The sequence below is a fragment of the Sarcophilus harrisii genome, chromosome 2 (genome assembly GCF_902635505.1).
Source record: "Sarcophilus harrisii chromosome 2, mSarHar1.11, whole genome shotgun sequence".
Taxonomy (NCBI): domain Eukaryota; kingdom Metazoa; phylum Chordata; class Mammalia; order Dasyuromorphia; family Dasyuridae; genus Sarcophilus; species Sarcophilus harrisii.
This window is the reverse complement of record NC_045427.1, coordinates 407,572,410-407,588,730: the sequence shown is the minus strand read 5'-3', so window position 1 is coordinate 407,588,730 and position 16,321 is coordinate 407,572,410. Positions and strand designations below refer to the sequence as shown.

Here is a 16,321-nt window from a genome sequence, read left to right as displayed (position 1 = left end):
CTCAGAATTTCATCTCCCGCTTTCTTTTGTTTTAGAACACAGGTGGTCACACCATCCCTGACTTCTCAGGGAGGTGAGAACCCCAAAAAGGAGGTGATCACGCCCTCTCCCCCCCCCAACTTCTCAGGAAGGGAGGTGAAAGCACTAAAAAGGAAATGATCACACCCCAACATCTCAGGAAGGGAGATGAAAAGCACCAAAGGGAAGTGGGGGATTGCTAGCAGCTTTCTGGGCTGAATGATCTTATTAGAAACAGGTATGCACAAACCCATCGGCAGGGGAGGTATTACCCAAGCACATAGCAATAATGCACAGGCTATTAGTGATGACTCTTCCCACAACCGGTGCAGCCTCAATGTGGTGTAACAAACATGAATTGTACATGCAAGTAATGATATAACAAACAATATAAATCAACAAGGTGTTGTAAAAGATTTCCAGAAGTCCTAGAAGGAGGGTATGTAAACAACAGTCACATATACACCTTTTTAGCATCCAAGAAATACTCCAAAACCAATCTATTGTTCATTGCTTCACTTGTCAGAGAATCCATTGATCCCCGCAAGTTTTTGAAGTTTTGCAACAGTCTTTTTATGTGTTAGGGAATCCAATGATTCCTGCAGATTTTGAAGTCCTGAAACAGTTTTATCATTTCTCAGAAAGTCCAATGATTCCTGAGGGTTTTTAAATCCTAAAACAGTCTTATCATGTCTCAGAGAATCCAACGATTCCTGGGTGTAACATTGGCTGCCATCATGCCCCAAGTATTTTTTATCTTAGGCCCTGGGGCTGAGCCCCTCATCCCATTTCCCTGAATCAGTCTACACTCTGAGGCCCAATGGAAGCCTCTGTTGCATTTTGGACATGGGGTTTTGGGTCTTGTTCTCCCACCCTGTTTTCTCACTTTGTCTCTATACCAACATTGAGCTTTCAGATGCCCTACTTTACCACATTGGAAGCATTGACAAGTATCTCTGGTAGTCCCTTGCCAAAAGGGACCCATCTTCCCATGTTCAGATCTTGGGAAGTCTGCATCATAGCCTGGCTATAAAAGACATTTGTGTCCACTGTGGCACAGCGTCTTATGATCTCCTTTAAAGGATCATCCTTATGTAGTCCTAGTATAATTCTTCTATAAACCTCATTAGCATTTTCTTTAGCAAGATGACTTATCATAATGTCTGTTACTGCATTTTCACCATTAGTTCATATGACAATGTCCCACAAAATCAGCAAAGGGTTCATTTGGCCCTTGTGCAATTTTTGTGAAGGCCTCTCCCTTGTTGTTTTTACCAGGGAGAAAAGCCCATGATTTGATAGCAATTTGCTCATATGCTGCTATGGGGTAATTAATCTGTACTGAAATTTCTACATAAGAACCCACACCTGTTAGTTATCGTAGGTGATTGGAGGATTAACTCTACTATGACTATTTTGTTGGGCTTGTATCTTACGGAGCTCACTATATTCAGAAAGCCACAACAAGTTTTGTCCAGGTTTTAAACATGTCCTTGATATAGATTTCCAGTCCCTAGGGGTTAAGACTTCATAAGCCAAATTCTGTAATAACATCTTAACATAAGCTGATGTAGCCTCATAAAAGTACAAGCCTTTTTTCAGGTCTTTGAGGATTTCTGTATAAAAAGGATATATCTTCTACTTTCTTGACCTGAAGAGTTAAACTGTTGAATCACAGGATACATTCCTATTTTCAAATCAGCTAAATCCTGCCCTTCTTCTGTGGCTTTAAGTAGTGCCTTTTGCAATCTAGTCATAAGAGGGGTTGATTGCTGGGGGGAGGTGCTGGTGGTATCACTTCCCCTCCCACTACTCCTCCTTCCTCCATCTTGGTAGGTGAAGTTCCCATTTAGGTGGAGTTGAAGCTGCCCTGTGAGAACGAATCACCACGCCTTTCACCATCACTTAACTCCTCATGCCTTCTGGTGATATTGCCATTAATCTGTTCTTTGTCTTCCTCTTTTTCCTCACACTTCCTCATCTGGCTGTTCTAAAAACTTTTCTTTTTTCTATAACTTGTGGGATTCTTTAATGCCAATTGTATTATGTTGTATGTATAGAATGTTTCCTTGGAAATTGAATCAGGACCTTTATCATTGTAGTATTCACATAGTTGATCTCCTACTGGTTTCCAATTATCAGATCCTAGATCTTCTTCCTTTAAGAACCAAGGGGACTTGCATTCTAATGTACCCAAGAGTGTAGAAATCTGTTCCCAAGTTACAATTAAGCCTTGTCTTTTGATCAACTTAAGTATGTTTTCTATAGTGTCTCCTTAGGGTGGGGGTGGGGCTGGGGCTGGGGGAGAATCTTTTCCTAATATCTGCCTCATTTCAGCTAGAAAAGATTACTAGTTTAGCCCTTAACAAAGTAAGTTCCCTGTTTGTCTATTAAAACACTCACCTATTTCTTGGTCACTGGGGACTTCTTCAGGGAAATTAGGGTCCTTGGTCCACACATTGGGTACCAAATGTGAAGACTGAGTTAGCACCCTGGATACCTTAGAATCAGCAGGAGTTAGGACAAGCAAAAGTCCTTAGTCTTTATTCTTGGTCTTTAGGGATAGAAGTGAATTGGATGGACGCAGGATCTCCACAACCTCCTTTTTCCTCGTACCACCAAAGTGACTCTGGCTTGTCTTACCTCACCCCCTCATCCTTCCCATATTTCTCTGTATACACCAAATGATTGAACTAGCACAGAATAGTGGGAAGGGCCATTTTCCAAGCATATGCTAAGAGTGTTGTCCAGTTGGTAATTAGCCTTAAGTGCTCGGTTGTGCGACTTCAGTGCATCAACTCAGATTTTCAGCTCTTTACAAGGGAAACCAAACCTTAGTAAAAAATAAAGATTTTTTTTTCATCCAAGTTCTTGGACTTCCACATTAAACACCTTTGTTTTAAAGGGTGCATTTGATTATCTACATTCAAATAATGCTGTACTTCCAGCTTCCTGCCTTTCCAACTTCTAGCTTTTCTTCTGACATACCTCATTCTGTTAGTTCTTCCCTATATAGAGTTGTAGATCAGAGCTGGAAAGGATCTTTAGATATATTTATTTTCTCTTTCTCCTTTTAATTACCAGGTGAGGCAACTAATTGGCATATTGTATAGAGCCATGGACCTGGAGTTTAAAAAAAACAACAAAAAACTTGATTTCATCTATCCTACCTCAGATATGTATTAACTGTTTCACTTAACCACTCTGAACCTCAGTATTCTTATCTGTAAAAATGAGATAGTTGGGCTGGATGGTTTTCCAAGATCCCTTCCCATCTAAATGTGATCTTGTGTGTGTAATTAGCACAGAAGCAGAGTGACCTTCCTGTGCAAAGTCATATATCTGGCTAATAGCTGGGGTGAAATTAGAACCCAGGGTTCTAAATTCCAAGGCCTGTGTTTCTTTCATTCTACCACTTTCAAGTAATCCCCTTCTCTTTTCCTTTCTTTTCCCTTCTCTCCATTTCTCTACTTTTAAATTTTTATTTCTATCTTATGATTCAATATCAGTTTTATTTCTAAATTTCATTTTCCTTCCATAACTCATCAAACCAACCTGGGCAAAAAAGAGTAAAAAAAGAGATAATCATAGAAAGCAGTTCAACAAGACAAAAAAAATATACATTAACTATACTGAGTCCCTGAAAGTCCCTTCTCTCTGCAAGGAGGAGAGGCAGGTATATTTTCTCATCTCTTGGCAACCCCTTCTTTTTATTTAATATATGGGGCAGGTAGATGTGGATAGAGACCCAGGACTAGGATTAGGAAATCCTGAATTCAAATCTGATACATCCTAGATACATCCTAGCTGGATGATCCTGGATAAGTCATTTAACTTCTGTTCACCTCAGTTTCCTCATCTATAAAATGGGAATAATAATAGAATCTACCTTCCAGGTTGTTATGAGGAACAAATGAGATCTTACTACAGGCCTGGCAAATTGTAAGTCTTGTGTAAATGTTACCTATTATTCAATGTGACATTGTCTATTTATCTTTCATCCCTACCAGGATCTTCTTTTTACTTATTTCTATAGCTGTCCTTCACTGGACATCCTCTATGTTGTTTTCTATTAGCAGCCAAGCTATATACTCTTCAGAACTCAGAACCAGGTCTGTGGACCAGCTCCCAAAGAAGCTTTGTTCTAAAAATAGACTGCCTAAACCACAATTACTCCCTCAGGAGATTCAAGGAGAATTGGTTAAGTAAAACAAGCAGATGCAGTGACTGCAATCTATTAAGACATGCAACGTTTTGTACCTATAGTCCACCACCTTTTTATCAAGAAGAGGAAAGTGTGTTTCATCAATTTCTGGAACCAAGATTATATATAATCCAAATCTCTTATATAATATACCTTTTATATCATTACATTATAATAATTATTTTTATTATTCTCTGTTCTATGCTTCTCTGTTCTGAATCAGTTCATACAAGTCTTTTCATGTTTCTTTGAATTCCTCATATTTGTCGTAAGGAACATAATATTCCATTATTTTCATATGTCACAATTTACTTGGCTAATCTCCCAAATGATGGGTATCTGCTCTATTTCTGGTTTTTTGCTTTTACAAAGAGTGAGACCAGGGAATATTTTGGTATATATGTAGGATTTTTTTTTTCTGTCATCAAGCCCTTTGGATTATGTGCTCAGTAAGTTATTTGCTGAGTCAGAGAATGAACATGTTAGTGATTTTTCTCACTGTCCTAATAGTTTTCCACAATAATTGTACTAATTTATAGCTCTTAGCAACATAGTAAGAGTTTTTGACTGCCCATAGTTCCCATAACATGGTTAATTTCCATCATTTATTAAACAGTTTTCTAAGATTAAATTATCCATGAATTCTTATACTGTACAAGTGGAGGGAGTTCCTATACTGAAAGCTCCTTATACCCATGTAACCACAGGTCTAGAGCAAAGTGAATCATCTTTGACAATTTCATAGGTGTGATGTAAAACCTTAGATTGTTTGAATGAATGTTTTTCTTAGTGATTTAGAGAATTTTTTCCCCACTTGGGTGTTGATAGTTTATATTTCTTGTTTTGAAAACTCAAACTCTCAAAACTTAAAGCTTTCATTTTGCACAAGTACATGTGCCAAGTAGTTCTTGATTTCACATCAGCTGTAATTCCTGAGAGAGGTAGAATGAGGTAATGGTAAGGGCTCAGGAAGACCTGGATGTGGATGCTACTTCTGATACTTAATAGCTGGGTGACCCTAGGCAAGTCACTTAAATTGTTTGTCTCAGTTCTTTAAAGTGAGAATAATAATAATAGCATCTTCCTCCCAGAGTTGTGAGGATTAAATAAGATAATAATTGTAAAGCACTTAGCACAGTGCTTAGTACATAGTAAGTGCTAAATAAATGTTATTATTGTTATTATAACTGTAATATGGAGGTATCTACCGAACCCTTTCAAACTTCACCTTGCTCTTTTCTATTTTAAAAACATTTCATCAATGTGCATTTCTTCCTTTTTTTTTTGAGTATCATTATCACTTCCCACATTATCCCTTTAATACCTCTCCTACTTCTTCCCCTGTCCCCAATAAAAAAAGTCCTCCTTCATAACAAATAATTATAACCAAGCATAATAAATCTACACATTGGCTATATCTGAAAATGTATGTCTTATTCTGTCTCTATAATCCACCACCTGTCGTCCAGGAGATGGGAAGTATACTTTATCATAGCCTCATATTTTCTATGCTCCAGTAAGACATCCTCTCTTCTGTCAAGGTTTCATTTTATCCAAAACTCTGTTTATCAAGATGATGATTTTTCTGTGACTATGAAAGAATACTCTCAAATCAGTATATCTAACTTCATATTCTTCTGCCTATAGCTATGGATGTCTGAAGGACTTCTGGCTAATGTTTTCTTGTTATTTGGAGGTTTGGGTCTTTTTTTTTTGGAGTATGCCTCGGTGGTCATTGAATTTCTCATCAGAAGCTTTTTAATCTGTCAGAAATTTTATAACCTGCGGGGATCAGGGCTAGGAATGCCAGCAAGATTCCTTATCTGAGATTTTTGCCTTGCAGCTGACTTTGGTGTATCTGCCAAGAATCTGAAAACTTTGCAGAAACGAGATTCCTTCATAGGAACACCTTACTGGTGAGTAAGCTAGCTTCTGGAAATTGGATCTGAAGTTGAACTTTAAGCCAAAGATTCTTCCTTCACCTCCCTTGCTCTTCCCTGCCCCAATCTACTTGCTGTATGACCATTTTAGTTGAATAATTAAATCTACTCATTGTCCAAGACTCAAATCAAGGTCTGCCTTCCCTTTTACTCCATCCTTATTGTTTGTTCAGTCTTTAGCAAATTCCTACTGCACTTAGAGTTTGTACCATATAATTTAGCACTTAATTGTACATTGTTCTCTACCATTTATTTGTTTCATGAACATTAGTATTGCCTCCTCTTCTGGATTATAAAATTCCTTGAAATCAGGAATCATGTATTAGATTACTTTGGTTCTTGACAGTGCCAGGTGTAGGGCTAAACTCTTGAGTGGCCCTCAATAAATACTTAGTAATTGATTGAAAAAAAAAACAAAAAAACAAGTGTATGAAACAAACCAAAGAGTGTGTGTGTGTGTGAGAGAGAGAGAAAGACAGAGAGAGACTGAGACAGAGACAGAGATTCAGAGACAGACAGACAGAGACAGAGAGAGAGACAGAGAGAAGATAGATAAACAGACAGATAGAGAGACAGGAAGAGAGACAGAGACAGACTGAAATACAGACACCGACACAGAGAAACACTCATGCAGAGAAACACAGAGAAACTGAGAGTGAAAAAGGGAGGAAAAGAAGGAGAAAGGGAGAGAAACATGAAGAGAGAGACAGAAAGACAGGAAGGATAGAGAGATATAAATAGAGAGGGAGAGAAAGAAAGGGGAGGGCGGAAATTAATGTATGAAGACTAGAAAGACATGATATAATAATAGTAATTGTAATTGCTAAGGTGTTTCTATAACTTCATAGTTTATGGATCACTTTATATACATTATTTCATTTGATTCTCAAAACACTGTGAAATGCTTTTGTTTCTACCTCTATTTTACAAATTGGAAAACCAAGACTTTTAGAGGTGTTAAGTAACTTGAACAAAGTCATGGTGAGATAAGACTTGAATCCAGAATCTTTCAGACTCCAAAAGCAGCTCTGTGTTCACCACGTGGACTCAGGATGCCTTTCTAGCATCAAAGATTGCTTTTGAGTTTCTGGCTTTTTCACTTTTTAGCTGTATGATCTTGTTCAAATCATTTCAATTCTCTTAGACACAGTTTTCTCATAGTAAAATAGTTAAGGAAGTAGCTCTCTAAGGCTTTTCTCAATTCTGACTTGATATGTGAGGTTGGTGGACCTTTTGCCCTGAATGTTTTTGAAGCTCTGGGAGCACTAATACAGGAGTTGATAATTGTATATGAAAAATAAAACTAGCAGCTTATTTGTTAGACAGTTTCAGTGCATGATAGAGAAAGGCAGAGATGAAACATATGAATTAAGCTCAAATGGAGTACAGAAATCACAGTTCACTCAACTCATGAGATGATCTCTGAAAAGGGTCATAGGATCATAGATTTGGGGCTGGAAGGGATCTTACAGGCTATGTGTTCTAATCCTGTTTATAGATGGGGAATTCCAAATACACAAGGCATTTAACTTTCAGAAATTATATGGAAAATGATAAAAGCAGGAACTGTTCCTAAAAGTACCTTTGTAGCAGATGATTCCAGGAAAGGTTGTATTGCATTGGGTATGGAAGCTAGGATTGAGAAAGCAATAGTTGCTCCATTTTCTCCTACACAGAAAAACTATATCACTTGTACATTCCCCTGAAGTTGAATGTGAATTGAACTTTTGCAATTGCTAAGGGAATTCACTATCAGAATTAAACTCGTGATGAATCTTTTTTAAAAACAAAAGATCTTCTAAGTGCAGAGTGTTTTCTAATTTATTTGTCAAGTAAGCTTAGGTTATCATAAACCAAGTTTTCTTAATGTGGGGAAGTCCCTGACATTTGTGGCTATCCATAGTGAGGGAAAATGGCTTATATTTAAGTGCTGCTGGCTACTTTTCTTCCTTAATTTACCCTGCTCTCCTTTCTCTCCTTTTCCCCTCAATCTATTTCTTTTCTTTTTCTATCAATTTCTCTCTTCTACCAAATTTGTTCTTTTTTGTATTTTTATTTTCCAGCACTTTCCCCTGCTTTACTCTCCCTCTTATGCCCCATCCTCCTCTTGTTTCCCCTGTTTTCCCCCTTCCCCTAAAAATATCCCCACTCGGAGGGAGCTCCCTTGTGTCTTTCTCCTTACTCCTTCTGATTTCTTCTGCCATCTGGTGGTAGGAATCAACAATTACAGTCTGACATGGAAGAGGTGGGGCAAGGAGGAAGAAAATAAGGATAGAAGAGTTAATGTGGGGAGGAATGGGATGAGGATCTTGGTCAGTAAGACCTGGGTTCAAAGCCTGTGTCTGATACTATATGTATCATATTGGCTGTATTATCCTTGGCAAGTCGTTTAATCTCTCAGGGCCCTTTTCATCGACTATAATTAACTCTTAAGATTATAACTAAAAATTATATAGCATATGTTATCTCTTTTGATCCTCAGAACAGATGGGGATAGTTGTTATAGCCCCATTTTACAGATCAGAAAATTAAGTTAGAAATAGGTTAAGTTGTGGGGTCCAAAATTGTCCGGTCTACCATAAAAGAAACTGAGTCAGAACTCTGAGCCAATAACCATTTATTAAAATTATGACCAGATAAATGAGATCTCTAATCTTCCTCATGATCTGAGATGCCCAGAACCTTACCTCTGTAGTACGTGCTACCCAGATACGCATAAGAGGCAAAGTAATAGACAGCATCTCATTGACTTGTAGACCTTGCTCTTGACCTCCAGGAGGATCAGAAATGGTCTATCAGCACGGGTGGTCACAGGATGGGCAAGGCAAGGGTCATCTCCGCTGACTCAGTGGTCATAAGATGGGCCCCTCCTCATGTTGAGCAAGAGAAGGTAGTTCAGAGATACAAAAGTAATTTGGAGAACTTTCCAAATCATGTCAAGACATCTCATCCACACTAGCTTTGGCTGCATATTCATCAGGCCAAAAGGGTGGAGGTGCTTTAGTCAGCATTTCATGGTTAGCAAGTAAACTTTTTAATAAATTAGTGAATAGAGAACTTATAGCTTAGATTTAAAAGTTTGGGGGCTTATTATAAGAAAGAATCTAGATGACCAGTTCTGATGGACCTGGCCATCCTCAGCAATGTGATCAACCAAATCATTTCCAATGGAGCAGTAATGAACTGAACCAGCTACCCCCAGAGAAAGAACTCTGGGAGATGACTAAAAACCATTACATTGAATTCCCAATCCCTATATTTATGCCCATCTGCATTTTTGATTTCCTTCACAAGCTAATTGTACAATATTTCAAAGTCTGATTCTTTTTGTACAGCAAAATAACGTTTTGGTCATGTATACTTATTGTGTATCTAATTTTAATGTATTTAACATCTACTGGTCATCCTGCCATCTAGGGGAGGGGGTGGGGGGGTAAGAGGTGAAAAATTGGAACAAGAGGTTTGGCAATTGTTAATGCTGTAAAGTTACCCATGCATATAACCTGTAAATAAAAGGCTATTAAATAAAAAAGAAAGAAAGAAAGAAAGAATCTAATTATTCTTAAATATAACATATGTAAAATATATATTACTATATATAATTCTTATGTTCATATTAGTTGCCTAGACTGATTAATATACTAATAGATAATTATAATCACTACCCCTTTGGAATTACACTGAACTGATTAATACTGATTGGAATAAAATAGGAATCTAATTAGAATCATCTATCTCAAAGTGACTTATCTAGGGCCAAGCAAACGTCGGAGGCAGGATTTGAACTTGGATATATCCCTGACTCCAAGACTTACACTCTTTTTCATCGTACCATCCAGATGCCTATAATGGAAGAGGAAATTCTAAATTTTGTTGGTAGAGAAAGATCTTTACCAGATGCTCCCTAAGTCAATGGGAAAAACAAAACAAAACAAAAACAAAAGGTCTAGTCAAGAAGGACAACAGCAGCAGGAACAAAAGGGAAAGACAATGGGAAGTGAAGTAAATCAATGGTCAGGAAAGACTGTTCACACATAGATGTGGGTTTGTTGCCACATCAAATTCTAATTTCAAATAGAAACCTTGCATATATGCTAGGGATTTAACTCTCACTCTGTTCTCTTCCATGGCATGCTGGGTCTGTTTCAGGATGGCTCCTGAGGTAGTGATGTGTGAGACCATGAAAGATACCCCTTATGATTACAAGGCTGATATATGGTCCTTGGGCATCACACTCATTGAGATGGCGCAGATAGAGCCTCCTCACCATGAACTGAATCCGATGCGAGTCCTCTTGAAGATTGCCAAGTCAGACCCCCCTACACTCCTCACACCATCCAAATGGTAAGAAGAAAAGTGGACCTGATTATGGCATCTATAGAGTGAACTTAAATTACTCAAGTAGAGTTCAGCTTCTGCTTATGGGAGGTTAACCCTAAGGGCTATTCATTACTCAGGATCAACCAGAAAAACTAGAAAGGCAGGAACCCCTCAGGATAGGAAGAAGTCATAGCAGCATTCAGAAATCACTGGGCCACAGAAGCTGTGATACAAGACCCTTCATCATCACTGCTTTCAGGTTGACCATGCAAATATAATTTTAGCTCAACAGTCAAGCTCAGTGTGATGATTTACTCTCCAATATCTCTAGGCTGTCTTCTTTGGTCCTCATACGATGATAAAACCTGTGCATTGGGGAGTATCTAAAGAGCCTTGAAGTCTACTTTGTATTCCCAAGGAAAATCTTCAACCTTCCTGGCAGTTGGCCATCCAATCCCTGACTAAAACCCTCCAATGAGGGACAAAACACTGTCTCCAGAAGCAGCTATTCTACTTTTGGACAGCTCTGCCTTCTGGGATCAGTGAGAACAAATCTAAATTCTCCTCCCATGTAGGCCTTTAAATATCGAAGACAGCTGTTGTGATTTTCCTGTGTTGAGAAGACACAGGAAAATTTTCCTATTTCCTTATCAATCCTCATTACTTTCAGAGACCTTAAGCAAACATACATGGATTCCCATAGAAATCAAACCAAGTTATATAACTAATCAAACATCCAGGAGAGGAATGAAAACAAACAAACAAACAAAAAACCAAAGCCAGACTTAGAAGCACTCTGGTATATGGAAGGAGCTGGACCAACATGCAGGAGCCCTGTGTTCCAGCTACTCACTGTGAAACCTTAGGCGGACTGCTTAATCCTCTGCTTCATTTTCCTTGTGAGGAAATTAGGGGATTGGACTAGAGTTCTTGTAAGCTTTCTTCTAGTCCTAATATTTTATGATCTCACTGCTCAATGTAAAGCTGAAAGGATAGATATCATCCTCATTAGAAACTGGTTCTCTGTCCCCCATTTGGGAACAGATCCACTGAAATATTTTGAAATGATTCTATAATATTGTCTTGGCCTGAAGCCTCAAGTCTCTCCTAAAATGTGTGTGTGTGTGTATCTCCTTTAATAAATGCTATAGACTTGCTGGCAGTCATGATATTATTTCATCATGTTTCTCATAAGAAACAGAGAAGCCTTATTGAGTCTGTTTCCACCCATATTAGGTTAAGCTTTTTCAATTGGCCTCTTCTTCCTTTATTTCCAAAGCAGTCTCTCCTTTGGAGAGTGCCTATTTCTGGGCAGATAAGCTGAAATGATTTTGATTCTTTGGACCAAGAATTGCTTTGGCTTGGAGCACCAGTCGAAAGTCTAGGAATGCTGTGGACTGGTGTAAAGGAAAACTTTCACCTAGGGTTGGCAGAAGGTAAAACAACTCAGAGAGTTATGGACTGACAGTTTGATGGCCTTGGTTAAATAATGTACACAGTCAGAGAAAAGGAATCCTACCTGCAGCCAGAACTTGTTCCTAAGTAGATCTGGTGGTACAGTAGTTCACTTTTGAGCTCTACTACCAGCCAGCCTTCTTCATTCATCTTACACATTAGGTTGGGTATGTAGGATTTTTTTTTTTTTTTTCTGGCAACAAAGATTGGTCTTTTGGGCCTAAGAAAGGGGATTAGATGGGAAGGAATAATGACAGCTTGTTCAGAGAGGATGTAATTAGCAAGAGACTTGAAGGGGAACTTGTGGGTCAAATTTCCTGAACTTCCTCTCCATTTTGACCTTGCAGCTAATCTTTATATCTACATACAGGTCCTTGGAGTTCCGGGACTTCCTGAAGACTGCTCTGGATAAGAATCCAGAGACCCGACCCAGTGCTGCACAGCTCTTAGAAGTAAGTCGAGTCTTCTCTTCCTCATTCCTGCTAACTTTTAGGATTAGATCACTTAAAGGATGGCAGTAAATGTGTAAGTTACCTAGAACTTATTGAGCCTGGACTCAGTGTACCCCTCTAATGTCCAAACTTTTGTGAAGGCCATCTCCCATGTGTTGACTTGCACTTTTTTACTCATCTCAGCCTTTCAGAATTGTTTTCTTCTTTATAGTTTAGGTCAGAAGCTACCAAAAAAGGCTCTTATTCCCCATCACTCCCCACGCAAAATGTTTCTATCATAAATATTCCTACAAAATGTTAGATTTCCTTTATACCCTACATTGTTGTGTACAATTGTGTACAAATCATATCATCCCAGTAGATTTAAGCTCTTTGAGAGCAGAGAATTTTTTCCCTTAGAATTTCCAGTGTTAGTTTAGGTCCTTTGCATATAAGTAAGCATTTGTTTGGATGCATGAATTCCTGAGCCTAAAACTTTGAATGTTTTACCTAGAAGAGACTTCAGATACCATCTAGTCAACTCATAGGACCATAGTATTTACAGCTACTAAGAGACTGTAAAGATCCCCTTGGTTCAGGGGTCCTTAACTTTTTTTGGTGTCATATCAATTGACCAATTTACCATATTGGCAATCTAGTCAAGCCTAGGCACTCCCTTCTCAGAACTATGTCTTTAAATGCATAAAATAACACAGAGGATTACAAAGGAAAACAAGTAGATTGAAATATAATTATCAAAATGTATTTTTTAAATTCATGAACCCTAAATTCAAAATCCTTGATTTAGTTCAACCCATTTGTTTTACAGAAGAGGAAACTGAGATTGAAAGAGGTCAAGTGATTAGCCTAAGATCAGATATATTGTTGGTGGCAGGGGGGGTGATTGGAATTCATCCAGTAACTTGTAACTTCTCATACTCTTTCTATAAATTCATGACCTTTTAGGTTCTATGTGACCATATCATATCTTTGGAGTTGAGATAACCTCTATTTCTCCCTTACCTCCTTTTTATTCTGGGTTTTCCTGTCCCTATATTGAACCAGGTCATAAGATTTAGCTTATAATCTGTAGAATTCTGACCTCATTTTGTTATCTCTGACTGTGTTGCCTTTTTTTGTTCCCCAAGACCAACTCTACTCTATTAAAGAAAGCAGAGACCTAAGAGCCATTAGGGGGATGACTTCTCCAGATAAACTAAACTTCAGGGGGTCTTTCTTCACCTGAGCAGCTTTCTGATTTCATGTACTCACTCTATTGCAATAACTTAAGTCAAGAATAATTCAATCCTGTTCTGAGCTAGTGATGTTAGCAATATGTTCTATATCTTTGCTTCTCTTCTTGGCTACCAGCATTTGGTCTTTTTATTACTTATTATTTTCAAGAAGATGAACAATAGAGGTAATGAAATTCAGATCAATCATTTTTAAAACTTTGGTTTAACATTTATTTTAATATCACTTATTACCATACAGTGATGTAGCTCTGAAAGTGAGGCACTGAACCACGATGCCAAAAAAAGAGTAGTGAAACTACACTTAAACAAAAAAAGGATTTCAGTACATTGTCTGATTGGAGCAATACTGTTATTATATATCATATGATGTATAATTACATGTAACATGATATAATTAAACATATAATTATCCATACTATATTACACATTTTATATTACTTTTGTTGGAATAAAATGGGGAGTATTTATTAGGAAAAAATGTTTTATGTGCACAGAATTTAAAGTGGACACCAATTGTATTTTTAAAATCATTGGGTTGCTAAGCTATATGCTGTGTAATAAAAATTTTAAAAAAGAAACTCGGACTTAAAAAAAGCTTTTTATAGTTACTTCTAGATGTTGTTGTTTTCATCCATTCTTTCATAGCTCCTATCACCAATACTAATGATATGTGATTAATGCTGGTGAAAGAGGATTACCAGAAAACTTGTCTCAATTAAACATCCCATTTATCTTGTACAATAGTGCTTTGGGGCCTGTGGCAACCTGTAACTTCAACCATCAAGTCACTTCTCTGCTTGGGATAATTTTTGAAAACCATACAAGTAGTGGGGGAGAGGGGAAGGGTCAATTATGTGGCCTAGTGAATATAACACTATTCTGGAGTCAGGAGGACCTGAGTATAAATCCAGCCTCAGACATTTACTATTTCTGTGATCCAAGGCAAAACACTTAACTCCAAAAGGAAGGAAGGAAGGAAGGAAGAAAAAAAAAAAAGAAAAGAAAAAAAGAAGGAATGGAGGCACTGGCCCTACTTTACCTGGAGGATGGAGGAACTAATCAGCCACAATCTAAAAGTCCCAATCCCATTTTTGGGACCATTTATTTTCACAAGGAAGGGGATCTTGTAGTCTGTTAAGAATGGTATATGGACTAGAGGGGGTTGACCAGCTGTTCTCCATCTCCCGCCCAAGAGGAAATAGAGTTTAAACTTCACCATGAGGAATTTCAATTTGATACAAGGAAGAATTTCCTGTCTAAGGATTGTTAACTGCTGGAATGGGTGAATGAAAAAGGTTATGGACTCTCCCTTAGAGAATTTATAAAAATTTAATAAGATCTCATATTTTAATGCTGCTTTTAATTTTTGCCAAGGTTTTTTTTCTTATCATAAGAAGATGTATGTAGATATTTTACAGATGAGTGTCTATATTGAACAGATATCATGATATTGTGAATATAGTCCTGGATTTGGATCCAGGAAAACTTAGGTTCAGGTCCTTCCATTGATACTTACTAGCTTTTTGACCATGGGCAAGTCACATCCCCCCTCTCAGCTTCAGTTATCTCCTATGTCAAATGAAAATTTTAACATCTGTATGGTACTTACCTTGCAGGGTTGTTATATGCCTCAAATAAAATCTTTCTTTTCTTCTTTCTTTCTTTCTTTCTTTCTTTCTTTCTTTCTTTCTTTCTTTCTTTCTTTCTTTCTTTCTTTCTTTCCTTCCTTCCTTCCTTCCTTCCTTCCTTCCTTCTTTCTTTCTTTCTTTCTTTCTTTCTTTCTTTCTTTCTCTCTTTCTCTCTCCCTTCCTTCCTTGCATCCTTCCTCTCTTCCTTGTCCTTCCCTTTTTCCTTCTTTCTTCCCTTCCTTCTCTTCTTCCTTCTCTTCCTTCTCTTCTTCCTTCCTTCTTCTTTCCCTCTTTCCTTTTCTCCTTCCCCCCACTTTTGTTTCAGCAATCAGAGTTAAGTGATTTGTCCACTGTCACACAGTCTAAGGTCAGATTTGAATTCAGGTTTTCCTGATTCCAGGGCGGCTGTTCTATTAACTGTACTACTCAGATGCCCCCGTGTGTTTTAACATAATTCACTTTTGAAATTAAAATATTCACTTTTCATGTGAGCTTTTATTCTTTAAACTCAGAATTCTAGTTTGTGGCATAATAAAAAAAAAAAAAGGATTAGACTCTTGGCCCGTGCTTTTTATACTAAATCATGCTGTTTCTTATTTATCTGGATAATTCCTTTGGAGGCTTGGGAGAAAGGTTCCTTCTACTCTATGAATCTGCCATTATTTTTAAGATAGAGATAGGGACTAGACCTGTCATTTGATTATTATCATTCCTCCCAAATAAAGAAGGTCTCTATGAATGCAGGTCATCAACTTCTTTACAATTTACAAACTTAAGGAGGTACCTAGAGCACTGGGACCTGAAGTAATGACTTCAGTTCAGTGTCATATGGTTAAATGTGTGTCAGTGGCAGGATTTGAATGTGGGTCTTGTTGACTCCAAGGTCAGCATTCTGTCTACTGTGCCATGCCACTTCTGTGCCCTGTTACATATAAAAGCACATAATATCATTGCGATGCACATCTTTTAAGGGTAGAACCCAATAGCTAGTAGTTCTTGAGTTCCACAGAAGAAACCAAATGAAAGTAAATGAGCTGAAATTTTAGTTTGCTCATAACTAAGGAAAAAC

General features: G+C 37.7%; 1 protein-coding gene across 1 annotated transcript in view; it reads left to right on the top strand.

Moving 5' to 3' along the window:
* Positions 1-16,321, top strand: part of STK10 (serine/threonine kinase 10) — a 130,387-nt gene that overhangs the window by 69,169 nt on the left and 44,897 nt on the right. The window contains exons 5-7 of the mRNA XM_031953667.1: positions 6,066-6,138; positions 10,312-10,506; positions 12,308-12,389. Of these exons, the coding sequence (XP_031809527.1) occupies positions 6,066-6,138; positions 10,312-10,506; positions 12,308-12,389 (350 nt within the window). The remainder of the gene's footprint in view (positions 1-6,065; positions 6,139-10,311; positions 10,507-12,307; positions 12,390-16,321) is intronic.